General features: G+C 38.6%; 1 protein-coding gene across 3 annotated transcripts in view; it reads left to right on the forward strand.

Annotated features, from left to right (window-relative positions):
• The window catches only part of Zzef1 (zinc finger ZZ-type and EF-hand domain containing 1), a 125,774-nt gene that overhangs the window by 22,270 nt on the left and 77,024 nt on the right, over window positions 1-26,480 (forward strand). For all 3 annotated transcript variants that reach the window (XM_077800513.1, XM_026393916.2, XM_026393917.2), the window contains exons 5-18: window positions 1,149-1,348; window positions 2,711-2,921; window positions 5,732-5,848; window positions 7,202-7,380; window positions 9,214-9,312; window positions 13,433-13,524; window positions 14,288-14,436; window positions 18,871-18,982; window positions 19,978-20,190; window positions 21,440-21,540; window positions 22,368-22,537; window positions 23,453-23,586; window positions 25,102-25,172; window positions 26,295-26,409. In XM_077800513.1, the coding sequence (XP_077656639.1) occupies window positions 1,149-1,348; window positions 2,711-2,921; window positions 5,732-5,848; window positions 7,202-7,380; window positions 9,214-9,312; window positions 13,433-13,524; window positions 14,288-14,436; window positions 18,871-18,982; window positions 19,978-20,190; window positions 21,440-21,540; window positions 22,368-22,537; window positions 23,453-23,586; window positions 25,102-25,172; window positions 26,295-26,409 (1,963 nt within the window). The remainder of the gene's footprint in view (window positions 1-1,148; window positions 1,349-2,710; window positions 2,922-5,731; window positions 5,849-7,201; window positions 7,381-9,213; window positions 9,313-13,432; window positions 13,525-14,287; window positions 14,437-18,870; window positions 18,983-19,977; window positions 20,191-21,439; window positions 21,541-22,367; window positions 22,538-23,452; window positions 23,587-25,101; window positions 25,173-26,294; window positions 26,410-26,480) is intronic.

Genomic DNA, 26,480 nt, shown 5'->3' on the forward strand with positions numbered 1-26,480 from the left:
ACTTCCACTCCTCCTGCCTTAGCCTCCTGAGCTGCTGGGATTACAGATGTGCGCCACTGCGCCTGGCTTATTATTTTTAAAATTTGGAATGTTTTGTACTCAATTGCCCAATTTTTTTCTTATGAGTAGCTTTCTGTAAAGATGCCTCAATCAAGTATAAGGAATCATGTAAAATCATGTAGCTTGGTTCACATATTCATAAACATATAGTTTCTTTATTTGATGTTTAAAAGGAAGAAGTAACATTTGACTAATATTTTATAATACTGATTTCAGATCCTTTTCAGTAGTTCTCAGGAAAATTAATATTACAAAGGACAAGAACTTTTTTACATAGATGTAATTGTACTTCTATACTTTTTCAAAATTCATGTATAAGTTAGTCAGTTCAGAAGAGAGTGGGATGGCTAGGAATCCTGGAGTGATGTTCTTGGCAGTAAACTGTGGAATTTCTAGAAGTTCTGAAACTGCTGTCTAAATTTTCACATTTCCCTTCAGAAAATGGGCTAAGTTTAATTGGCAGGAATAGAAATAATTTTCTAATTTTCTTTTAGGGGTAGGTCACTTTTGACCTTTAACCATCTACCTAATTTAAAGATAAGGGAATATACTCAGTTTAGGGAATGCAGTTTAGAATTTGCTTCTTGGCATGTAAAGGAATTTTGTTAGAATGTTTGTTGTTCATATTGTCCCTTCTTGCCTATCCTAATACTGAAAAGGAAATATAAGATTAATCTTGACCCGAAAGGCTTTTTAGAGATTTGGAAATGTCATATGGACCTTGAAACTCATAACCAGTATTTAAGTTAGTTGCTATTAGGAAAAAATCAGTGTTTGGTTATATCAAATATCAGACCTTTGAAATGGGTCTTGTTTTTGACACATATTAATGTAAAGCATTGTCTTAGCGATGAATGTGACACTAGGATTCATGGTCTGAGGGCTGTTGGCTTTCAGAGAGTTAAGTCTAGGATGCTTCGGCAATATGGTATTGGTCTCTGCTGACATCTCTGGTAATGGCTTCTATGGAGACAAATCCCGCCTTTGTCCAGGCAGTGCTGCACAATACTCAGTAAGTCGATCTCTGATTTCCACCCCATCAAGGTGCATTCATATAAACACTGTGGTTTCTACTTTCTGTTTTCCAGCTTAAAAATGAAGCCAGATGTTGTGCTTAGGCACCTGTCCATTGCAGTTGCTGCCACTGATCAGAGTTATATGCCACAGCAGGTGACAGTAGCTGTGGGGAGGAGTGCCGGCGATCTTCAGGAAGTTCGAGATGTGCACATCCCCAGCAATGTCACTGGCTATGTGACACTGCTGGAAAATGCCAATATCAGTCAGCTCTGTGAGTCAAACAAAACTAAGGGGATGGGGAGGAGATGAAGGGAAGTTTTATTTTTTAGCAGTAGAACCTTTGAAGTAGAAAAGCTGCTAGTTTTCTTTTGAGATTTGATTTGCTTCTCATGACACACACATAAGTGATCATTATTTCACCTCATAAGTGTTTTTAAAACTATTGAAAAACAATAAACCCTTTTCTTAGTTTAAAATATTTTATTCTTTTGTTTTATTGGAAAATTAGAAAAATATGGAAAAACAAAAGTACTCAAATCCTACTACCTAGGGATTGTCAGTATGACTACCTTGGTGAGAATCCTTCCATAACTTCTCGTGTATTTGTGTATTTATGTGCACATGTATAAACACATATACACACATGCACACACTTTTTTTAAAAAAAAAAAGCATTATATTCACATATACATTTATCTATACATATCTTTTTACAAAAATGATAATAATCTACTCAAGTTCTTTGGTATTTTTTGATGTGTTGTTGTATCATATATTCATGAACACCTTTATTTAATGTTGTAAAAATAAGTCAATTTTAACCCACTCTTATTCTTGTACATTTATATTTCTAACTTTATACTGTTACACCTTGCTTCACACATAGCTTTTTGGAAATAATCACAATTGTGTGATTTCTTTCCAGGCTTATTTCATTCAGGGAGCCGGAATACTTCATGTTTTGTCTCATTTCTTCTAATGCTTTCCTGGGTCAAAAGAAGTGTTCTTACTTGGCTCAGAGGAACTGAGGCCTAGGGAGGTAGTGTCTTTGTGTTTTGCCTGTAGGCAAAGAAGTAGTAAAGCTTGTGGAGTAGAAGCTTTCTGCCTTACCCCCTTTGGTGCTCTTTTCTCTAATTTGTGTCCTTTTTAACTTCTCACCTACCCCCAAACTCAAATAAGAAATTGTGACATCTCCTAAAAGTGAATCATGTCTGTGTCTTCTGTTTGGACTTGATTGCACAACTACTTATGAGCCAGCTGCTTTATAACTCAATCCAGATTTCAAACTCTAGGAAGAGTTCTAGAAAGTTCTCACCAAGTGTTCAGTCAGGATTTATAATGCTCTTTGTGAAGCATTATAACTTTTCAGAACTCACAAGTTCTTAAGAAGTTCTATGATAAGCCACCCTTAATTTTACAAATTGCTCTTTAAATTTCTTGGATTCATCAATGTTTTGTGACAGGTTTATTATGTACTAGTTCCATTGTGCACATTTATTTCTGTCATCAAAGTATGTCTTCAGAATTTTCTTTTCAAAACATCAATTACCATTTTTGCTTTTAGTTGAGAGCCTAGCATTTACTGAACTAAAGAAGTCAATCCAATACTGAATTTGTTGTTTGTGCTTGACAGATGTCCAGATTAACATAAAGCGTTGTCTTAGCGATGGATGTGACACTAGGATTCATGGTCTGAGGGCTGTTGGCTTTCAGAGAGTTAAGAAGTCTGGGGTCTCAGTCTCAGATGCTTCGGCAATATGGTATTGGTCTCTGCTGACATCTCTGGTAACGGCTTCTATGGAGACAAATCCCGCCTTTGTCCAGACAGTGCTGCACAATACTCAGTAAGTCGATCTCTGTTTTCCACCCCATCAAGGTGCACTCATTCTTCTCCACCCCTCTATGGAATGTCACTGAACAGCCTTCCATCATCAGGGCTCAGTCAATAGCTCATCCCTGGTTACCTATTGTCTTCTATTTGTACCTTTCAGCTCCACATTGCTTCTTTCTTCATAGACTGTTTTATTTTGTTGCTGTCCTGGGAATTGAACCCAGGCCTCATTGTGCATGCTGGGCAAGCACTCTACTGCTGAATTACATCACCAGCCCTGACTTCACAGACTTTGAAGAAGCATCCATTCTACTTTCCTGTTTCTCCTTACACAGTTCCTCCAGTGTCTTTATCAGCTCACTGAGTACCTCAGTCTTAGGAGGTCACTTGTGCTGTGCCTGTTTCTTATCTACTGGGGAACATTTGCACACACACATACACATACACAAAAGACTCATGGAATCTTATTAACTGGGTTATAATTAGCCACAGGTTTGGTGCTTAGATTGTCCCAGATTTGGCCAGTGGCAACCCCTTCAGTCTAGCTAATATCCTTCTCATTTTAAGAATACTTCCTTACTGGTATGTCTCTCTCTCTCTTTCTCTCTCTCTCTCTCTCTCTCTCTCTCATGCATGTATGCGTGTCAGTGTGTGTGTGTTATGGGGAAGATGGGGTGTTACTCTGTAGCCTACGCTGGTTTTAAACTCTTGGGGTCTAGTGATACTCCTACCTCAGCCTCCCAAATAGCTGGGACTCAGGTGAACACCATGTACCCTGCTGCTGCTTTTAGCACAAGGCATTGCAGGTTTGAGTGTTCCCTCCCTTAGTCCTAGAATCAAACATTTTTCTAAGGAATCAGGGTCCTTTTTAGTGGATAATGATGCTTTTGGACAAATTCATTACTGTCAAGGTGTTACTTCTTTCATATCCTTTCAGTGGACATAGCTAGGCAGAATCCATTTGTATGGGAATATTGTATAAACATTTATATCTGTATTATTTTTCTATGAAAATAAAAACTGAGTTTACACTGATACTTTCAGTTCTAATCCAGTACTACAGAGTTCATTCTAGTTTTCTCCCTTTCAGGATTTGTAACTGCCTTCTCTGATAGTGACAAACCTGGCTGCCATCATCCTTCATATTTGTACTTACTTCCTCAACCTCTTTCTATATAGTCAGAGTCCTGTTGTCCCTGTCCTTGCATAGACACACTTCTCTTCTTACTCCTGCTCAACACCTTTAGCAGGGCTGCTGCTATGGCCACCTTTCTTGTCCTCTGTAGAGTCTGTATGTCCCCTCTTCCCTGTATTAGGCCACCCTTCTTGCCATCATTGGTACCTGCATTCCAATTGGTCTGTTCCTTTGTGCAGATACCCAGCTGTAGGCCACCATGGCTCTCCCCACCTCTGGCACACTTGTACAGCTTGTACAGCTCTACTAAATAGACTAGATTTTTAGGAAGGGGGAAAGAAAGAGCTTTCTACATTATTATTATTTTGAAGATGTGCCAGGTTATTGAAGAATGGAATTATCCTGCTCAGTTTTACTAGTGCATCATCAATGACATTTTTATGCACCCCTTCACTTTTAAAAATCAGTTATCTAAAACTTTCCTAAGATTGAAAATATATTGTGAAAAAGATCAATGAGGAAAAATAAATAAGAAAAACTATATTTGGAACATAAGTGTTTGCTTTTATCAGTGGAAATAAACTCAGCAAATGATCACATGCTACTTGTATGCCTTAGATCTCATTGATGAGCTGTACCTGAGTGTAGCTGCCATACAGCCCAAAGACAGCTTGTCAGGTGGTTAAGAAGGAAATCAGAGCAGAGGGGAAATTGACATAGTGTTAGCTTTGCTGTATCTTGAAATGCAAAAATAAAAATGTTTCAGGGACTCATTATTATTATTGTCATAAAATGACAATTCTAGAATTTTGAGGGTTTTTTGATCCACTTGTGGTATACCTTCAAGCTTTTCATGGTATATTCATCTAGCATAGCTTCTAACATGTGGTAGGACTCATTAATCATTTGTTGTATATATTTGTTAGATGAGCTGGATGTGTTGATGCACATCTGTAATTCCAGAGACTTAGAAGGCTAAAGCACTAGGATCACAAGATCAAGGCTATCCCTCAGCAACTTAGTGAGGCCCCATTTCAAAATAAAAAATAAAAAGTGTTGGGAATGTAGCTCAGTGGTAGAGTGCCCCTGGATTCAATCCCAAATTAAAAAAAAAGAAAAGAAAAAGAAAAGTTGACTGCTAGTCCAGAGAAGACAAGTCCTTGGGGGATTCAGAAAGATAAGGCTAAACATTTAGAGGTGATGAGGAAAGAGAAACATTAAAAGAGACATGAAGGTGGAAAGGCCAAGACATACACACAGGAATAGAGAACGTGATGGTGTTGATCTATTTAGAACACAATAAAATTCATGACACCTTTTTAGATGCCATAGATCTTAAGAGCCTATGTATAAAACAGGCTTCCTATTGAACTACACTCTGCACTTGCCTCTGAGGTCAGATTCCCTAAGAACCCCTGAATTTTCTGTAATTTGTCTTTCGCTTACACTACTTAAAATAAATGCTGGCTTCTAGAGTACCCCATAAACTTTTCCAGAGGGAAATGATACTTTGAAAAAGAAAGAAACCCTATTACACTACTTAGCTAAATCTAATCTACTATGACTCCTAGGGATAAGGCTGGTTTATATTGTGTTAGGTTCTCTGTAGGCATACTGGCTGTTTATAAGGGATGAATCAGAACAACAATGTTTTTGTCTAATGCATGTTTGGCTTATTACTTTTCTAGGAAGGCACTACAGCACATGCCTCCACTTTCCCTCTCACCAGGATCTACAGATTTCTCCACTTTCCTGTCTCCCAATGTCCTGGAAGAAGTGGACAGCTTCCTCATAAGAATAACTAGGTAAAATCAAGGTTGATGAGGTAAACTCTTTGTGGGGGGTGGAGGGCATGTATGCATGTTAAGTCTTTCAAATTTTTTATTTTATTAAAAAAAATTTTTTTTGGTACCAGTGATTTAATTCAAGGGTACTTAACTATTGTTTATTTTTTATTTTGAGACAGGGTCTCGCTAAGTTGCTTATAGCCTCGATAAGTTGCTTACAGCCTCCTTAAGTTGCTAAGGCTGTCTTTAAGCTGCTGGGATTACAGATGTGTGCACCACACTCAACTAAGTCTTTCAAAATTTAAAAAGGAAATCTTTTAAAAATTACTACTGAAAATGATCTCTATCTTGTGGCTGAAGAAAAAGTGAAATAATAGTTCATCCTTAGTCCTATTGGTATCACCTGTCCTCTAGAATTATTCAGGCAGGAGGAAAAGTCCTTAGATTCATCTGGAAGAGATGTCTCAAAGTTCAAAATGTGAAACCTCTCAGTTCACTGTTATCCCCAGGCCACTGCCCTCAGAGCCTGCTTACCTTTGCACAGGGATCAGGCCTGATTCTACATAGAACAGGAAGGGGCTTCTTGGTTGTTTGACCGAGGGAACACTTAGTGTAGGGACACTCAGCTCTGCCTCAGTGAGCTCTGGGGACATTACTGTGTTATAAGACAAACCAGACCCTGATATCTAAATAGTTTTAAATGTTTCAGTGTGATGTATTTAAAAAGGCAGTGAAATGTGAAGGGAGTAAATAAAATTATTTCATGCTTCTCAAGAAACATACTCTTTAGCCAAGACAACTCATTACCACAGATTTCTGAATAGTAAAGGCTTATTGCAGCAGCTCGTTTATTTTTGGTTTATGATTATCATTTAGTATTTATAGAGTATGATTTCAGAAATGGGAATTTAATTCCCTGGTTCCCCTGGGTTGATTTAGTTTTTCCCTAAGTTATCTTAAGGATATTAATAAAGTATTTCTGATGAATATATAGAAAGCATATGGCAGCCAGTAATAGTAGCACATTCCTGTAATCTTAGTGACTCAGGAGGCTGAGGCAGGAGGAACTCAAGTTCAAAGCCTGCTTCAGCAACTTAGTGAGGTCTTAAGCAACTTAGCCAGACCCTGTCTCAAAATAAAATGTTTTAAAAAAGAGTCAGCGATGTGGCTCAATGATTAAGTGGCCCTGGGTTCAATCCCTAAGTACTAAAAAAAAAAAAAAACCAGTGAGAGATAAGAAAGAAAGCATATGGCAGATTAATTTCACTCACTGATCAATTACATGATTTTGAGCTATCTGGGTTTCTTTATATTCTTTGGAAGTGAAGAGGTCTTTTTTGTTTTTGTTGTTGTTGTTTCTGTTCTTTATAGCTGCTGTTCTACCCCAGAGGTGGAACTGACTCTTCTGGCTTTTGCACTAGCAAGAGGAAGTGTTGCCAAAGTGATGAGCTCTCTGTGTACTATCACTGACCACCTGGACACAGGGTATGATGCCTCGTCCCTCATCTCATCCATGGCATCAGTCAGACAGAACCTGCTCCTCAAATACGGTAAATGACCAGGGCATGATAGAAATGCCAGCAGTGGACAAATCCTAAAAGCATTCTCAATCTGGGCCCTCCTGGCATCTTCCTGTCTTTGGGGGGTAGTTTGTGGACTGTCTTTTGTTGTAGTTGTACCATGATTCCTTGTGCATATCCTTCCAGTGCAAGACTTCTACTATAGCTGGTAGGGAGAGGGGGAATGTTGTTTTATTTATGGTAGGGTCGGCAGAAGAGGACATTTAAGTGTATCCTGGGTTATACTCCCAAGATTTATTAAAATAGTCCCTATGTCTGGTGGCATTTGAACACAGCCATCTTTAGTAAATATTGGATAGGTTAAGAGATTTGAAAAGTTGGAGTACTTCTCATCTGGAGGGAGGAAGCTAGTCAAGACCTGGTGCAAAGGGATCCTTGGCTTAGAGTGTATCCTTCTTATCCCCACATAGCTTCTTAGAATTATGTTTGTACATAGTTGCCACAACTTTCCCCTCCTGGGCCCATTTGCAGTCCATCCTAACATAGGACCCCATACAGCTGTTCCCCAATGACTGCACCTGTCATGTGAGGAACAGCTTGCTTGCCATCCTGACCTCTAGTAATAAGTTTTTGTTCACAAACTTTGGATATTAGATCCCATCCTCTTTAGTAATAGAGGCATTGCTGTGATATTTGTACCTCTGTTTTAATATGATTTCATGATCTAATTTTATGTTTAACTTCTAAAGTCATACAATTGATGTCTTTTAAATCCAATTTCGTTCTACATTTGGAGTGGTAGGGTCCTGATTCAGGCATGGCTAGGTAGGAGGGAGAGGTAGTTTCTAGAAGCTGAAGTGTTCTTCAGGAAAGCTTATGATTCAGATTAGTTGTTCTGAGAGGGGAACAGCAGATAATTAGCCAGTTATGGGTTGTGTTAGAAGTTAACAAGTATTTATTATATTACTAAAAGAAGTCAGATCACCGTAACAAAAATTGATTTTTATTAAAATTGACCTGGATATTTTGGGGGGTGTACTGGGGAGTGACTAGAGGGGCACTTCACCACTGGATTACATTTCCTAATCCTTTTTATTTGTTTGTTTATTTATTTTTGAGACATCTCCTAGAGATGTTTTGAAGAAATAAAACCTAAAACATTGTTTATATATTTAAAATACAATACCAGTAAAACTGATTATTAGCGTCAAAATGATATTTTAGGACTCCACCTCCTACAAAGTATGTTGAATCTGTAGTATTAATCTATGTTATAATATGCTTTGTTGCTGAAACAGTGATTATTTTAGAGACCTCTCTTTGGAATCACTCAGGGACATAGCTTTACTTTTTTCTTTTAGGAAAGCACAGAGGAATAATGTCCACTTTTGCCTAATATCATGCTTTAAAATCAGTAACTTTGCTGAATGTGGTGGTGCATGCCTATAATTCCAGCGGTTCCAGAGGCTGAGGCAGGAGGAGAGTTCAAAGCCAGCCTCGGCAACTTAGCGAGGCCTGGTCTCTAAATAAAATATAAAAAAGGGCTGGGGGGCTGGGGTTGTGGCTCAGTGATAGAGTGCTTGCCTAGCATGTGTGGGGCACTGGGTTTCATCTTCAACATACATAAAAATAAAATAAAGGTAATGTGTCCAACTGTAACTAAAAATATTTTAAAAAGAGTTGGGGATGTGGCTTAGAGTTAAGTGCCCTTGGGTTCAATCCCTGGCGCAAAAATAAATAAATAAATAAATAACTTATTAATGGTGTGGGTAACTATAGGCCTGCATTTCCACCCACAATGCCCACTAGTTTTCATTTTTTCATAGAGCTAACTTAAGGCTTGCCTTCTCTTTTGTTTGGCAGGTAAACCTCTCCAGTTGACTCTTCAGGCTTGTGATGTCAAAGGAAAAGAAGACAAGTCAGGACCTGAAAACCTCCTTGTGGAACCGTGGACGAGGGATGGTGAGCAGTGGGTGGGACAATTGCTAGTGTGCTCAGAAGGCAGCTGTGTGAAGTCATACTCTGGTCTTTGACATTTTCAGGCATGCAGTCTTTATCTCAGCCTGTTGGTAATAGTTGCTGAACTATTTATGTTAGTAATCTGTATCGGTATTAATAACCTATAAGAATTTATAAGTATTTGAAAGTCTGAGAGCTCTTCAAACTCAAGTTTTGAAAAGCAAATTCTCCCTTACAACAGAAAGTTATTGCTTTTCTCTGTTTTTTAGTTTGGATTGTCCTTCTGATGTATTATATCAAAGTGTTAAGAAATTCAGTAGATCAGTAGCACCACACTGCTGAAAACACAGCTAAAAGGGGTATTCCCCCAATGCAGCTGATTTGGCATTTGTTTACCTAGGAGGAAGCGTCACTCATCCCTAGTATCAACTTAATGATTCCTAATGGGCATTTCATTTTGCTGGTGGTTCTTTTGCATATCCAGAGGGTGTTTGTGAGTCTGTTCCTCATCCATCTTGGTGGCCACCAGCTCAGTGCCATATATGTGTCACTTTTCTACTTACGGTACTTTTTTGAATCTCACTGATTTTTAAAAGGAGGGTATAGAACATAGGAAGGCATGGCTTGTTGCTTTGAATTGGTTTCCCTTTGGCTTTCCTCACGGCACTGCTGTCTTCATTCATACATTCTCAGTGTTGCCTCTTCTCTTTCCTGTTTCCTGTGTTCATTCTTAGCACCAATTAAGTACAAACCCCTAGGAAAACATGCCTTCCCTGTTGTACCTCCTCTTCTCAGTACCTCCTCTTAAGCATTATACTTGCACAAGATGGTTTCCCTAGTTTTCCCTTAGCAGTTCAACCTCTGCAGGAAAATTTCCTTCACTGCATCCATGTCCGGCCACTCTCTAGGTCTGTTGAGTCACCTGCCATCTAAAGCCAGTGAGGTTGGGAGGAGGTAGAGACAGCTCTTTGAACTTTTCTCCTACTTTACACAGGAAATGTAAGACTTCTTTGCCAAAGACCCTTTACATTTTCCTTCATTCTGAAAAACTGGAATTTTTGCCTCTGGAGCATGTGGAACCAAATTATCTGACACCAGAATGAGGATTTGATGTTATTGTTTTACTGGGATTGATCCCAGGGGTACTTTACCACTGAGCTATACTCCCAGCCCTCTTATATTCATTTATTTATGTATTTTTCCTTTTATATTTTGAGACAGGGTCTCACTAAGTTACCTAGGCTGGCCTCCAACTTGGGATCCTCCTGTCTACTAAGCAGCTAGGATTGAATACAGGCACATGCTACCATTCCCAGCCCAGAATGTAGATTTTTTACACTTTTAAGTTGGAAAAACCTACACTAGTTTTTCCTACACCTGCAAGTTGCATTTGCTAGCTCTTGGTGGTGTATGATTTTAATACTTTGTTATTTTTTTCTGTGTCTGATATGGACCTACCTCTCCTTCCTACCTTCCACCCCCTTGGATGAGTGAATTTGAAAATCTTGCTGTAGCTGATAGCTTTGTTACTTTTGTTGTGATTCTGTGTGGATGGGTGAGGGAGGAGCCCTCAGTTCCTCCTGGGCTTCTCATTATAACTCCCTATGTTGTAACTCGGGTTACCTGTGGGTCTCTTGCTCTGCTAAAAAAAAAAAAGGATTCTAGAGACAAGAGCAAAGTCCTTACAAGCAGAACTGCTGGGTTTGGAAGAACAGATTTTTTTTCCCCCTTACAGGATGAAAGTTCTGTTCACTGGTCTACCTCAGGTTCCACCACTGCAGGGATGTGCCATTTGTGGACAGGTGCCACTGTAGTACCCAAGAATGCCAGAGAACAAATGCCAACATTCCAGAAAGTTAACACTCCTGAAAGCCACTGCCACTTGGTCTGGTATTTTAAAGGAAAACTGGAGCCTAATATGATGACATACATCAGGACTTAACCAAGCTTCTTGGGAGCCTGAGGCAGAAGAATCCAAAGTTCCAGGGCAGCCTTAGCAACTTAGTGAGGCCCCTACCTCAAAAAATAAATAAAAACTTTAAAATGTAAACATAAAGGTTTATTTAGAAATGAAAGGAAAACTGGCTAGTAGGAACTGAAGCGGAAGATATTAATCCTTTATTTATTTATTTTTTTTTTGGTACTGGGGATTGAACACAGGGGCTCTCAACCACTGACCACACCCCCAGCCCCCCCCCTTTTTTTTTTAAGAGAGAGAGAGAGAACTTTTTAATATTTTATTTTTTAGTTTTCGGTAGACACAACATCTTTGTTTGTATGTGGTGCTGAGGATCAAACCCGGGCCGCACGCATGCCAGGCGAGCGCACTACCGCTTGAGCCACATCCCCAGCCCCCCCAGCCCTTTTTATGTTCTTTATTTTGAGACAGGATCTTGCTAAATTGTTTAGAGTCTCACTAAGTTGCTGAGACTGACTGAACTACGATCCTCCTACTTCTGCCTCTCGAGTTGCTGAGATTACAGGCATGCACTCTGCCCAGCTTAAGTCCTTTAAATCCATGGTTGATTAATTTTTTTCCCTGTCATTTAAGAGAGTAAATTTGACAAGTAGGGGTAGGGTTTCAAATGATCATATAAAATATAAAATATCACAACTAAACTTCCAAGCTGGTTTTTTACCCAGAAAAGGAAACACAAGGTTTCATTTTTTAAGGTGTGTCTCCCGTTTTAAATGTGTACCTGGTGACAGTGTTATATAAAAAATATTGTCTTTCCAATTCTGTTGCTTTAAATTATTATTGCTTCTACAACTTTGAGACTAACTTAAATGGCTGATTAAGCACTTAACTTCTAGGTAGTATTAATAGTCTTCACAGTAGACTCCTTTTAAAAAATTATCTATTTATTTTCTTTTGCAATAAATACTTTCAAATAGAGTCATCCAGACCTCTGAGAAAGATTTTAGTTCAATAATTAGGATAATTTTTGGTATTGCTGTTAGGAGAGTTTATGCATTTCTGCCACTATGCCTTCTTAAAATTGTCTACAGAACTACTGTTTGGTAGAACTAAATCATAGCATCTGTCTATGAATTAGTACAGGTTCCTTCAGATTTCATTTTCATTGGTTTTGGTGACAAATTTTGCACATTGTTCTATGGAGATTCAGGCTCATAAATTTTTATTTTATTGAATTGAGTATAATGAAATAAGAAGCATGAAATTGGTTTCAGTCTTTTCATCTTGACAGGGAAAATGGTTGAGAACAAGTCAGGGTTCCCGGAAGAATGGTCACTTAATGCTGATGTGACCATATGCTTGCCTTATGTATAAAGATGTTTGAAAGGGAAAGGCAACTGTGAGTCTTGCAGAAGAGCTTTTTGTGAGTTGTTAAGGGATAATTAGCAACAAAGGTAAATCATGACTGCTGTGCAAATGGAAACAAACATGACATACTTTTTATTAATGGAGAATTCATAAAATACACATAGAACAGTAAGAATACTGAAATTAATTTACAGTTAGATTCAAAATTGCTTAGTTCCATAAGGAATAATCAGTTTCATTTCCACAGAACACAATTTTTATTTCCAACAGGAATCATTTGCATTGCCATTAATATCCTACAACCCCCACAGAATTATAGAATAGCTTAGAGACAATAAAAGATGGATTTAACCAAAGAACGTGTTAGACAGGATACCCAGTGATTCTTTTTTGTCCATTTCAGTGTCTTTTACAATCAATCCCCCACAGTCTTCTGAAATTAATCCCTCTCTCAACCTCTAAGCCTGCTTGCATTGATCAGCCCAGTCAAACATCAGTTATGGTTTTAGGTATGACTTAGGAAGATGATTGAGTGTGCAGTCTTTTGTCTCTGAATTAAACTCACTATCTCTATAAACCTTTTTTTTTTTTTAATCGTTACTTCAGAGCAGAGCTGCCTGTAAGGTTGAAGAGTTGTGCTCTGAGGAAATAGTACCTGGGTGGTGCTCTGCTTACCTAGGGCTTTGTCAGGGAAGTTGCATCTGTCCAAAGGTGAAACCTTTACTCATTTTTATGATGGTACCAGATAGACTAGTTACCCCCTTGTTTTTGTGATCTTAGTTCTTAGGGTTATAAAAATGCACAGTCATCCTAACTGTACATTTTTCTTTCTTTCAGGTTTTCTTACAGAGACTGGAAAAACCAGAGCAAGTACTATTTTTTCTGCAGGAACTGAGTCTGCCTTCCAAGTTACACAAATCAGAATCATGGTAATTGTCCTACTAACTTCTTTAAGCAATGTTACTACTTATTTTTTTAAAATAGTAGGATTACATTTTAGAAGGCCATATTGTTACTGTTTCATTGGGTATATAGTGATTATTGACCTTTGTCAGGCCTATAGCAGAGGGTAAGGGCACAAAGATGGATAGATTAGTGAAATCTGTGAATGGTATGACTGTAAGGATTGAAAAAGAACACTTCTTGAGATGCTGCTTTCTCACTTTTCTATGGCTTAATAAGTCTGAGTATCATTTCACTGGTTTGATTTTGTATTAGAGGTTTGAGTTTAACCATATTAATTGGAAACGAAACGGCCATAGAATTTTTTTTTTTTTTTTTGTACTGTGTATTGAACCCAGGAGCATTCTACCACTGAGCTTCTTTTTGTCCATTTCAGTGTCTTTTACATAAGTCTTTCCTCACAGTGTTCTAGAAACTAATCTCTTTCTCAGCCTCTAAACCTGCTTGACTTGATCAAACATCAGTCAAGGTTTTAGATATGACTCATAAAGATGGTCAGTTGTGATATATTTTCTCTCTTCAAATTAAAAATCACAATTTCTATAAACATTTTATTTTATTTATTTTTTATTATTACCTTAGAGCTAAATTGCTGAGATTGGCCTTGAACTTGAGATCCTCCTACCTCAGTTTCCTGGGTTGAAGGGATTACATGTGTGTGTTGCTGCACCCAGCTAGCTGTAGAACTTTTACCACTTTGATGTTCTCCATCCTGATCTCTGTTTTCAGGTTCGACGTGGCGGCATTGGTGCCCAGTGTGGCCTGGTTTTTGCCTATAACTCACCTTCTGATAAATTTCATGCAGAGGAACACTTTAAGCGGTTTGAAAAATATGACAAATGGAAGCTTCAGGAGCTCAGGCAATTTGTAAAAAGCAGGTAAGGAGCAGATCAAAAATCTGTGTACTTGATAAAAATGTACTTATTCTCTAATTGGTGAAATATGCTTTCTTGTTTTTATAGAAAAGTACCACTACTATTTCATGGGTTTTGACAATTTTATACGCACATTTATTCACTATCCAGTTAAGACATAGCACATTTCAATCATCCCCCAAAAGTTCACAGTCACTTCCCAATTAAGTACCCTCCACATCTAAGGCAATCACCATTGTGATTCCTGTCACTGTAGATTTATTTTGCCTATTCTAGACTGTTATATAAATGGAATCATTGAGTGTATATCCTTTCATGTCTGGCTTCTTTTACTCAATGTGATTTTAATTTTCATTTGTGTCATCATTCATCTTTTTATTGTTAGGTTGTATTCCATTATGTGAATATACCACAATTTGTTTATCAGTCTTCCTTTTCATTTAAATTTGGATTACATATAATTTGAAACATTATTAATAAAGCTGCCAAGTGTTTTTTTATAACCAGTAGAGGGGGAAAAAAAATAAAAAGTACCACTAACCCACCACAGTGGATAACATTGACTGCATATGTAAAAATGTGTGTTAATTTGTTTGCTGCTTCCTACTCTGTTCTTTTTATGAGCAGGGTCACACATCTTCAGAATGTCTGGAGAATAATGCATTCCTGAATTAGGGGAAAGTACCTGGACACTGGAAATTTACCCTTATGGAGAGGGTGATGGGGAGTAGAGCAGGGAGGAGAGTGAAGCATGTAATGGAGGAGTTTCAAAGAAGAAAAATGAGATAGTATGTTTTAGAAGAACTACTTTGGCTTGTGTTATGTACAGCATGGATGGAGGAAAGCAATCACAAAGGCAGGTGGGATAGAAGGAGTCTGGCACTGTTGCCCAGGAAGTCAGAGCTGGGGTGACCTTGACCAGAGTGGCAGCCACAGCAGCTGTAGCAATGGAGTGAAGTGAACTGATAAAGAGACTCCTAGAATTTCAAAATAGCAGTTCCTGGGAACAGACCAATGGGGGAGCAAGAGAGAGAAGATGATTTAAATAGCACTAGGTCTGGGGGCAGGGGCATTGGGGCTTGGGTAGCTGGGGATCTTGTTAGCACCTTTATCTGGGATAGAAAATAGCCCAGGGAGAAACAGGTTAATATAAGATGACAAGCTCAGTGTTGGCCCTGCAGAATTTGACATTCTAGGAAACCTTTGAAATGTCCAGCAGCCAGTTGAACAAACAAATTAAGAGCATAGAAGAGAAACTTAGGCTGAAGGGATAGAAAAGCAAGTCATTGAAACGATAGTTTAAAATGTGGGACTGAAGAGATCACTTTGTTATTCCAGGGTGTGTGGACTTGGAAAAGAAGAGAAGGTAGGACATCATAATAAGCAAGACAAGTGGCACCAGAATATAAGGGGGCAACATAGAAAAATTCCTGCAGAGAAGTAGCAGGAAAGCAGGACTGAGGTGTCCACTGTTACCCAGCAATTAATAAGATAAATGCTAAAAGCAGATCTATTGATGTAGTCATAGAAGTCATTGGCAACCCTTGGGCAATGTTGCCTCCCTTATTGCTGTGAGTAAGTTAGAACTCATAGAGCAGAACTGTAGTTTCCATTTGTGTACTTGTATTTGACAGGAAATAGAATGGAGTTAATACAAGTATTTAATTATCAAGTGCAGTGCTGCTTACACTTTAATATGCATTCAAGCCACTGAGAGATGTTGTGATAATGCAGGTTCTGATTCATTAGTTTTGGATAGAGCTTGAGACTCTTTTCTAACAAGCTCCCATGTGACCTTGATGCTGGCCATCCATAGACCACACTTTGAGTAGCAAAGATCTAGAATAAATCTTTCTCTTCACTGAAATTCCTTTGTTGCCTCCCTGACAAATGATCATTCTGCCTCCACAGAGTATTCAGTGATGAAAATCAAGGAACTTCAATGATTAGAATATGAAGCTTTCTTTTTCTTTTTTTCTTCATTACTAGGGGATCCAATCCAGGACCTCACCTAGTGCTCTACTACTGAACTATACCCATTGTCTGAAGTTCACTTTTGTAATTTCTATTAGGTGGTCTTAATTTCAGCCTTCTAAGTGAATTGGAACAATTGTGTCTCATTCCTGAAATCTCCCTTTGCTATGCACACATATTTTTGTTGTTGTTGTTGTTGCTGGGGGTGGGGGGAGTACTAGGAATTGAACCCAGGGCATTCTACTTACTAAGTAAGCACTGTATCACTGAGTCACATCCTCAACCCACACACACTTATTTTTTGGTACCAGAGTTTGAACCCAGGGGTGCTTAACCATGGAGCCGTATCCTCAGTCCTTTTTATGTTTTAGACAAGATCTTGCTAAGTTGCTTAAGGCCTCACTAGTTTGCTAAGGCTGACCTCAAACTTGGTATCCTCTTGCCTCAGCCTCCCAAGTCACTGGGATTACAGGTGTGCACCTCCACATCTGGCTCCACACATGCCTTTTTAAAAAAATGCTTTGTTTTTTAATAATAGCCAAAAATGACACCTAATTTGAAGCTTCTATATCCCACTCTTGGGACATATTAAAATAGTTATTTCCCCTAAATAAAACTGCTGTCAAACAAGGTCTTTCACATCTTTTTTAAATATATTCTTAGTTGTCAATGGATATTATTTATTTATTTGTTTATTATGTGGTACTGAGGATTGAACTCAGGGCCTCACACATGCTAGGCAAGTGTACTACCACTGAGCCACAACTGCAGCCCCCTCCCCTTTTTTTTAACTTAAATACAGGCTTATTCACTATTCCCTTAATGATTTTAGTTCCTGGTTCCAGCCTGAACTACTCTTAAATCCTGATTAGTTTGCCTATATATTAACAGTTTCTTTACAGTGTGGAAATTAAAATGTTAATGTGCACACATCTATTTTCTTGCACATTTTCTTTTCTTTGTTTGAGCATTGGTAAGGCACCATGCTCCAGGGTCAGCTGTTTGGCTGCTATGCTTGCTTAAGCACAATAGCATTCAATTCTTGTTTCCCCTTCTTGCCTATTATGCAGTATGGTTTAGTGACTATGGTTGCTTCTGTCTTCTCTGACACTCTGCATATTCTGTATATCACAGACATTTCTTTGATAGTACCCAAAGTAAATTGTAAAAATCTTCATATGTATGCTGTGAATGAAATTCATTGATGTGGTTTTGGTCTAAGAGAATTCTACCTGTTTCTTTAAGGGTTAATTGTATCACAAAAGGTTTGTGCCAAGAACGGCTTATGTTACTAGAACATTTTTTTCCCCTCTACTCCAGAATCTACTCTGGATTGTCTTTTTTCTTCTTGTCATAGTTCCTGAGTTTGTTGCTGGTATCCATGCAGCCTGAACTATTCTGAAAATATCCGTCATGTGTTCCTAGCTTGGTAACTGTATCACAGCCAGAATAGTGTAATGTTTTAGGAATGTTATTTGAAAAGACAGCCACCTTCTTCTTCTTAATTGTTTAATTCCTGAAAAGGGAGTAGCATTAAAGAATGCAGTTTTTTAAGGGCTGCGGTTGTGACTCAGTGGTAGAGCGCTTGCCTTGCACATGTGAGGCCCTGAGTTGGATCCTCAACACCACATAAAAACAAACAAACAAACAAACAAACAAATAAATAAAGTTCGGTCCACCTGTAATTAAAAAATATTTTTAAATGCAGTTTTTTAATAGATATGCATTTTTAAATATTTATTTGTTTTTGAGATGGGGTCTCACTGTGTTACCCAGGCTGGTCTCAAATTTATATGCTCAAGCAATCTTCCCATCTCAGACTCCTAAGTATCTGGAACTGCAGGCACCATGTACAACTAGTACCCAGTTTTCAAAAAGAAATGGCTCACAGTTGTGTTTCTATGGCTTCAAGGCTGGAATGCTTTCCTGGAAGGACTTCTTAAGGAACAGGAAAGAATTCTGAGGATTATGAAGGCTGGGGTTTTGGGATGTTTTGTTTTATTTTGTTTTGTCGGAGCTCCAAGGTGTGAAAGTGTTCATCTAGGCTGGTCATACACATATTAACCAGACCTAGGGAAGAAAATAAATCTCTCCTTAGTTCTTTCTGGGACTGCCCTTGTTTGTATCTTCCTCCTGAGAATCTCAGTTAAGGCTCCTCACTTCATGTTTCATTCTTTAGATGAGCTATTTATTTAGAGAAGCACACTTTCTTCTTAGTTCCCAAATTATATTTGAGTCTGACATAGTTCCCAATTTACAGATAAGAAGCCTGAGAGATGGAGAGGCAATTACCATCAACTACCTTTTGTATTCCAAGCAGTACCAGGTGCCACACCCAGTCCCTAATTGGTCACAGACAGGCTTTCTATATAAGCTAAATGCCACCAGGTGATGCCTCACTTGACAAACACTAGAGAAGTTTAGAAATAGAAAAATGTTTTGTGATTACCCTTGTGTTCACAGGATTGGTTGCTCATCTGATGACCTGGGAGAGGATGATCCTATTGGCTGGTTTGAGCTGGAAGAAGAGTGGGATGAAGCAGATGTCAAATTGCAGCAGTGCAGAGTTGCCAAAGTAAGCATGAGTGTGGCCTTTATGTGTTTGCCTGCTGCCCTGCTTTTATTTTGTATATATTGTACTGCTTGTTTACCAGCCCTGTGCCAACACTGAACCTCAGAGAAGGATTGACCTCAAGGAGTTTCTAGTCCAGTGAAAGAGAGAGATGTGATATGGGCTGTGATAAAGGGAAATTCAGAGGGCTTTTGCAGCCCAGATGCAGAATATTCTACCCAGCCTGCAATTCACCCAGGAAGGCTTCCCAGGAATTGTGATATGATGCCAAGTTTTAGAAATTGACTAGCCTTCATCTTTAGCCAGGCTAAGATATGTAGAGTAGGCATATCAGGCTGTGAGAACAGTAAGTCCATGTATAAATGCAGGAGAGATGTTTTTCCATGGCTGCAAAAGAAGCAATGACCATTTTTTTTTAACCTCAAGCATAAATCTTACACGTAAGAGAATTCAGAACTATCTTTAGGACTTACACAAATCAGATGCTCAGTAGATATTTATGCAGTTAAGTAGTAGATTATAACTTAAACTCTAAGAAGCAGGTTGATTATACAAAAGTTGGACTTTGAAAATAGCCTAGCTTTGAGCAGATAAGACTGTTTCCTGGGCTTCCAGCACATGAGTTGCATGTATCAGTTGGGGACTTGGAGAGAGTTCCTCAGGGCATTGAAGGCATGTGTGTTTTCATCATATATCTGATTTTTGTTTTTAAGTGACCATACTAAATGGCAAATATACTTCTTTTATTCTGTTTTTGCCTTGAAGAGGGCTATTTCTCTTAGGATGATCTTTACCAAAACCTGACTTAATTCTGCATTTGTACTATCTATTTTTCTGTTTGTTGTAGATTCTGGATGTAGATTTTGTATCCGAATTAGTGGACATAATGGTATCTAATAAATTATTAAAATCTGGAACCTCCCCACAAAACTCTTTTCCCCACTTTTATTGTATTTAAGGATTCTGAGTCCTCTTGAAATCTCTTTTTCCCCTTCTAGTATTTGATGGTGAAGTTCCTCTGCACCCGTCAGGAGTCGGCAGAGCGCTTGGGAGTGCAAGGCTTGAGCATCAGTGGGTACCTCCGGCCTGCAAGAGCAGAGGCAGAGCAAAACATCCTCTGTGCCCACTGCAGAAAGGATACAGAGAGTGTCTGTGGGGCCACCCTGCTCCTCAGGACCCTTCAGTTCATCCAGCAACTCGCCCATGACCTGGTAGGCTTTCCTCGGTTGTTACACTACATTTCTTTAGGAAAAACAAATGACAGTGTTAAAAGAAATGAACACCAACCAGTAAACCTGGGTCTACTTATACCATGGCAGTATGAATGTGTATAACAGACATCATGCTTCTGTAATGACATTGAAGGGCCAAGGAAAGTGGAATATTGGGCATTTATGGCATTAGCCAGTGAAAGACTAAGTGGCATGTGGCCATTGTTGTGATCTCTCCTCAAATAGACCTGCAAACACTGCTTAAAGTTCTCTAGCCATAGGACTGGGTGTGTAGCTCAGTGAAAGAATGTCTGCTTAGCATGCACAAGACCCTAGGTTCCACCTCCAGCACTACAAAACAATAAAATTAAAAAATAAAGGGTCCCCAGCAATGGTTGCCCGGGGAGGAAGGTAAAGTAAATTCATGAGGCTTATAAGTCTTAAGATAATTATTATTGAAGTTTAGGTGAATTTTATTTATTTACTAAAATAAAATTTATTTACTAAATTAAAATCATTTGTGGGTTTGATACCAACTTTTATAGCCACTAATAAAACCCAATGACAATTTATTCAATGGAAGATTACTATAAACATTACCATGGAGTACACAGCTCATCTCAGAAATCCAGTGGAGCCCTCTCATGGGTGTATACAACAGTGTCTGCTCCTGGCTTTCATTTTCCTCAGGACAGTTAGAGGCTGGTGACTCAAAGTACATATATGACTAGTTTGGTTTCTGTCATCTAAGAGCTCATATTGCAACAGAAAAGAGCAAATTAGAGGGAGAGACCTAGGAATAGCAGGTGGATTTACAACAGAAGTTCAGTCCATATGCAGGAAAGGGTCAAACAGGTCCTGGACATTAATCACCATCAGGTAAAGACTGTGCTGCATTATGAAGTCAGGAAACTTTTGCAGATGTGTGTATGGTGTGTGTGTTAAGAGGGTTATGTGTATATATACATTTATATACATATGTACATACATATATATAAATATGTGTGTATGTACAATATATATAAATTTATACAATATATATAAATTGTGCATACACATACATAGAAAACTTTATACCAGAAATAGTTCCTGACAAACATTTAGTAGTTAAGAGTGTCAGTTATATGAGAATTTCACTCATGTGGAGCCACCTCACCCCTTAACAATGAGTTAACAAAGGCGTTACAATATTGCTGTAAATGCATTTTTTTTTTAATTTTGCTTTTTCTGGTCTTTATGATTTTTTTAGGTGCAGCAAAAGGAAAGTGGCCTAAAATATAAATCTTTTCTGGACTTTACGGGTCTTGATTTGCAGATCTTCTGGAATTTTTACAGTAAACTAAAGCAAAAGTAGGTCAGAATTTGTTATGATAATCACAAACAAAAGTGAAAACATTGAGTTTTGCTATTCTGAATAGACAGTTCTTTTTTTTTTAACTTTCTACTCGTATATATTATTCTGATTTGAAAGATTTGGTTATTATTGAAAAAAATACCTTAAATTTTGATGAAATACTTTATTTAAGAAGTGCTTTCACAGATGTTTTCTTACTTGATTAACTTCACAACTTTTAGGATAAGCAGGTCAAATATTTTAGTAGTACATGTTGAGCATCCCTAATCTGAGAATCTGAAACATGCTCCAAAATCTGAAACTTTTTATGTACCACAAGTGGAAAATTCCACACCTGACCTCACATGATGAACTGCAGTCAAAACACGGGTACACTAAAAATTAACCAACAACTACAGATACACTGAAAATACTGTATGAAGATGTCTTCAGACTATTTGTATAAGGTGTATATGAAACATTAATGTATTCCATGTTTAGGCTCGGATCCCACCAACAAATATCTCATGTGTGTACATATATTCCAAGATCAGAAAAAGTTCAAAATCTGAAACATTGTGGTCTCAAGGTACTCATCCTCATTATACAGATGAAATGGCAGGATCAGAAATGAATTTCCTTCTCAGTGGAGGGCAGCGTCAGATGAGGCCTGCGTTTCAGACTCCTAGTACAGTATTCTTGCTGTTCTGCCCTTCCTCTTGCTTGGCATTCTTTTTTGTTAAGCCTGTTATCCAGAGGAGAGTCCTCTGTAGACCGCTGTATGGCTTTGGAGAGTGAAGGCAACTTGCTCTTTTGCTCTCTGATGTTTTTTGTCCTTCTGCAGCCCAAGGGAAGAGTGCATATGTGCCCAAACCTTGCTGCTGCGGCTCCTCCAGAGTTGCTTCTCAGTGCTGCAGGGAGATGCACTGGCTGCCTCTGGGGAAGAAAAGCCTCCAACCCAGCGCCCTGAGGGAGTGGAGGCTGCCAAGGAGCTCTACATACACTTATGTGATGGTAAGGATTTGGGGAATTCCCTGAATACAACCCTGCACTGACCTCTTGCTGGCATGGGGAGGTTCCTGTGTTCATGCAAACCAGAAAGGGATTGCTGTGGTGGATTTCTTTGAATTACCATTTCAAGTTCCAAATTTATTTCTTTATCAACTGACTTCTCTTCTTCCCATTTTCTCCTGTGTTACAGTGAGAGTAATTACTGTTATATTATTTAGTTTGGAGCTCTTTTTTTTTTGGGGGGGGTGGTACCAGGGGTTGAACCCAGAGGTGCTTAACCACTGAGCCACATCCCCAGCCCATTTTATTTTTTATTTGAAGAGAGTATTTCGCTAAGTTGTTCATGGCCTGGCTAAATTGCTGAGGCTGGCTTTGAACTTGTGATCCTCCTGCCTCAGCCTCCCAAGCCACAGGATTACAGGCATGCGCCACCACACCCAGCCACACTATTCAGTCTTAACCTCAATCAAGGCTGAGGTGAAGAGATTATAGTGATGGGGCTGGGGATGTGGCTCAAGTGGTAGCTCACTCACCTGGCATGCGTGCGGCCCGGGTTCGATCCTCAGCACCACATACAAACAAAGATGTTGTGTCTGCCAAAAACTGAAAAATAAATATTAAAAGAAAAAAAAGAGATTATAGTGACAAATTGAAGATGAAACGAGACAATCTGACAGTATTTTTAAGGTTTTTCCAGGTTATATCTCAAAAGAACAGAGAAAGAAATAAGAACTGACATATATAGTCTTTGTTTTAGTTAAATGTTAACAAAAAATAATATACTGCCTAACCTGTACAAAAGCAATTCTTGCTCTGATATTAACTATAAAACAGAGAGTTCACCAGTTTTTAGTGATACATATTGTAAGTGAATAGATGGAACATATTAAAGTTGATTCCATTGTTCATTTTTATTAGTGGTAGATAGGGTGGATGGAGATTCCATGCCCATGGAGATATTAAAACAAGAGGTCAGGAACACCCTTCTCAATGGAGCTGCCATCTTCTTTCCTGATCGACAGACCCGACGGAACCATCTCTTCACCATGATGGTAATTATTATCTGAAAGGACAGTTCCCATTCCTGAAGTCTATTAGGATGAGATCTATTAATCTTTGTTCTCTCTGAATATATTGTCAGTTTTAATTTCCCAAATGTTTCCTAATACTATGTGCCAAGCTTTGTGGGGTCACTCACATATCAAAGGACAAGGACAGTATTTCATCTGTGTTTCACAAGTGTTATGTCACAAAGTCACAATTTAGTCTCCATCTTTATGACTTGCCTTCAACAAAATTTTGTTTTATTTTTATTTCCCAATTATGGGAAAGTTTAAAATGAATACCAAAGTTGACTAAATAGTATAATAACTCCTATCAGCCCCAAATGTACTAATCACCTAGCTTCAACATTGATGAACTTGGGCTAATTTTATTTCATCTATAAAATGCTTTACCTACTCTTTCCCCCACAATCCAGTATCATTTTGAGATAAATCCCTGTTGTATTTTATTCAAACTATTTCAATATAGATCTGTAAAGAAAATATGACCAAGTTTTGATCTTCAGCTGGTTCTCTTCTCCCTCCTAGACCCCTTCTCCATGTTTTTCAGACTTCATACCAGGAATGAAAGATGCTTTCAGTATTTACAAGCATTATTTTACCAAATGGAGTATCCTATACAAAAATCTGTTTCACTTCTTTGCTAGAAGCATTCACCAGGTAGCTGAGCAAATGATTTTTTTTGCTCACACATGTCTCACATGATAAGTAGAAAGAGAACATATGATCTCTTGAATGACATTGGTGTCTGTTAGCAATGCAGTCTTGTCTCTTTTGCCTTGCCCATCCCTTCAGACAGCAGCAATAAGGATTTTTTTTTTACCTTCTCATGCTGATGAATTGAATAGCACTGCTGACTTTTCACCATTCTAAATAGTTCTTTCTTTAGATAATTAGGTTTATTGTGACCTTATCTTAGCTCCCCACTGTGCTGTGCCAGGCAGGGCCCTGGGCTTAAATTCTCTGGAAATCCCTTGTCAGTGCCTTATATTGAAGAAAGTGTTCAGTACATTTATTTAAGAAAATATAAAGTTCCCCCAAAGTAGCCTGGTAGTCCCACCAGAAGGTCTATCTATTTCCTATTACTGATAGCATAGACTGTAAACCTACAAGACAAAGGAAAAGCTTTGATCCTGATTAAATATAGAAAGCTCATGAGAATTGCACTGTCTTTGCCTTTTGCTCTGGGGATGGCATGCCCAATGATAGAGTATATATCCTCTGGAAGTCCATTGTCTGATCATTTGTATCAGGCTTTTCTACAGGAAGGCTTACAGATGTTACCTTTGGCAGGAAACCAAAGTCACCTGCCATCTTCTGTGTGGATGGTTGGTTCTGCTGCTTCTTAGCACTGGATCAGGTTTTAGGTGGTTACTGTAATATGGTCCAGGCCCTGCTCTCCTCATACTGTGGACCAGTGGGTGGTGGTATTTCATGTTTCTATAGGTCTTTGGAATGTCATGGAATAGATTTTTTTTGAATGTACACTTTCTGGTTTTGTAGAAGAATGTCACTGAGCAAGAGCACAAGCAGTCCCTGCAGCTCACTTTCCGTTCACTATGCACATATTTTAGGTAAGTTCATACTTCAATTGTCAGATATTTCAGATCTCTGCAAAGTCATTTTCTTTAGCTATCCCCTCCTTCCATGTCATTTGGAGTAGTACTTTTCCTGCTCTACTAGAAAGCTCAATTTCTGGAGTGAATTATTACTAGGAACAAGGACGATTAAAATACTGGTTGAATTATAGCCTTGTCAAGAGCTTAGTCCAAGTTCCAATCATTATAAAATGAGTAAGAGTTGAACCTGCTGAAGGCTTCTTTGAGTTCCTCACTTTCTAAGTAAGTTTTAAAGACAAAAACTAAAAAAGCCAAAGAAGTTGGGGTTCTGTACTCAAGTGTACAAATCCAATTACATTAAAACCAACTGTAAAAGCACAGAATTGTAGTTCACAGAAGAAAGGTTCTAGGAGGGGAGGCTTGGAGATTTGTAGTGTTTTGATTACCAAAGAAATGCAGCCCACAGGACCATTAGCTTCTCTGTTAATCAAAACACTACAAATATATATCTATATAGATATATAAAATTTAGTTGTACATGGACACAGTACCTTTATTATTTATTTATATTATTGAGGATTGAACCCAGTGCTTCGCATGTGCTAGGCAAGCACTCATCCACTGAGCTATAGCCCTAGCCCCCAGGTATAAACTCTTGATGGAGGAAGAAAGCTAATAGCTCAAACATCTGCCTGCAAGTCAGACTGAGCCTGGTACGGATGCCTGACTTACAAGGCTAGCTATATAAAATGTTTCCAGAATCAAATAGCAAGGATGATAGAAGAGCCTGGGGCCCTTATCTGAACAACATTTGAAGACAGGGAATCATTAGCCTGGATTGTCCAGTTAGCATTCATGAGGTCAGTATTTCTTTTTGGTGGCCAAGGTGATTTACTCATTAGATATATTCCTTAGGATCTTTTCTAAGGCCTGGAGGATTTCTGAGTCTGTGCTTACAGAAGGGTATGTGGACAGATAGTGGCACAGTCCTAGCTGGAATCATGGCTTATCTTCCTGATGCAGACTCTTTCTGTCCCATAGAACTGATACTGAAATCTTTCTGGGATTTTTTAAGATAGAAAACATGAAAATCCCCTTCTTGAAACCAGATATGGTGACTAATTTGTGTCCTTTCAGTGATAAGGATCCAGGCGGCCTTCTGCTTTTACCTGAGAAAAGTGACCTGGCTGACATGAACATCAGTGAAGTCCTGGCAGTCATGAACACCCTCCTCTCTGTTGCTGCTCGAGAGGTATCACATGGCTTCCTCTCTCTTTTCTTTGCCTTGTGCTTTTAGGAACACATGACATGGTACTCGCTATG

The sequence above is a fragment of the Urocitellus parryii genome, chromosome 7 (assembly GCF_045843805.1).
Source record: "Urocitellus parryii isolate mUroPar1 chromosome 7, mUroPar1.hap1, whole genome shotgun sequence".
In the NCBI taxonomy this organism is placed as follows: domain Eukaryota; kingdom Metazoa; phylum Chordata; class Mammalia; order Rodentia; family Sciuridae; genus Urocitellus; species Urocitellus parryii.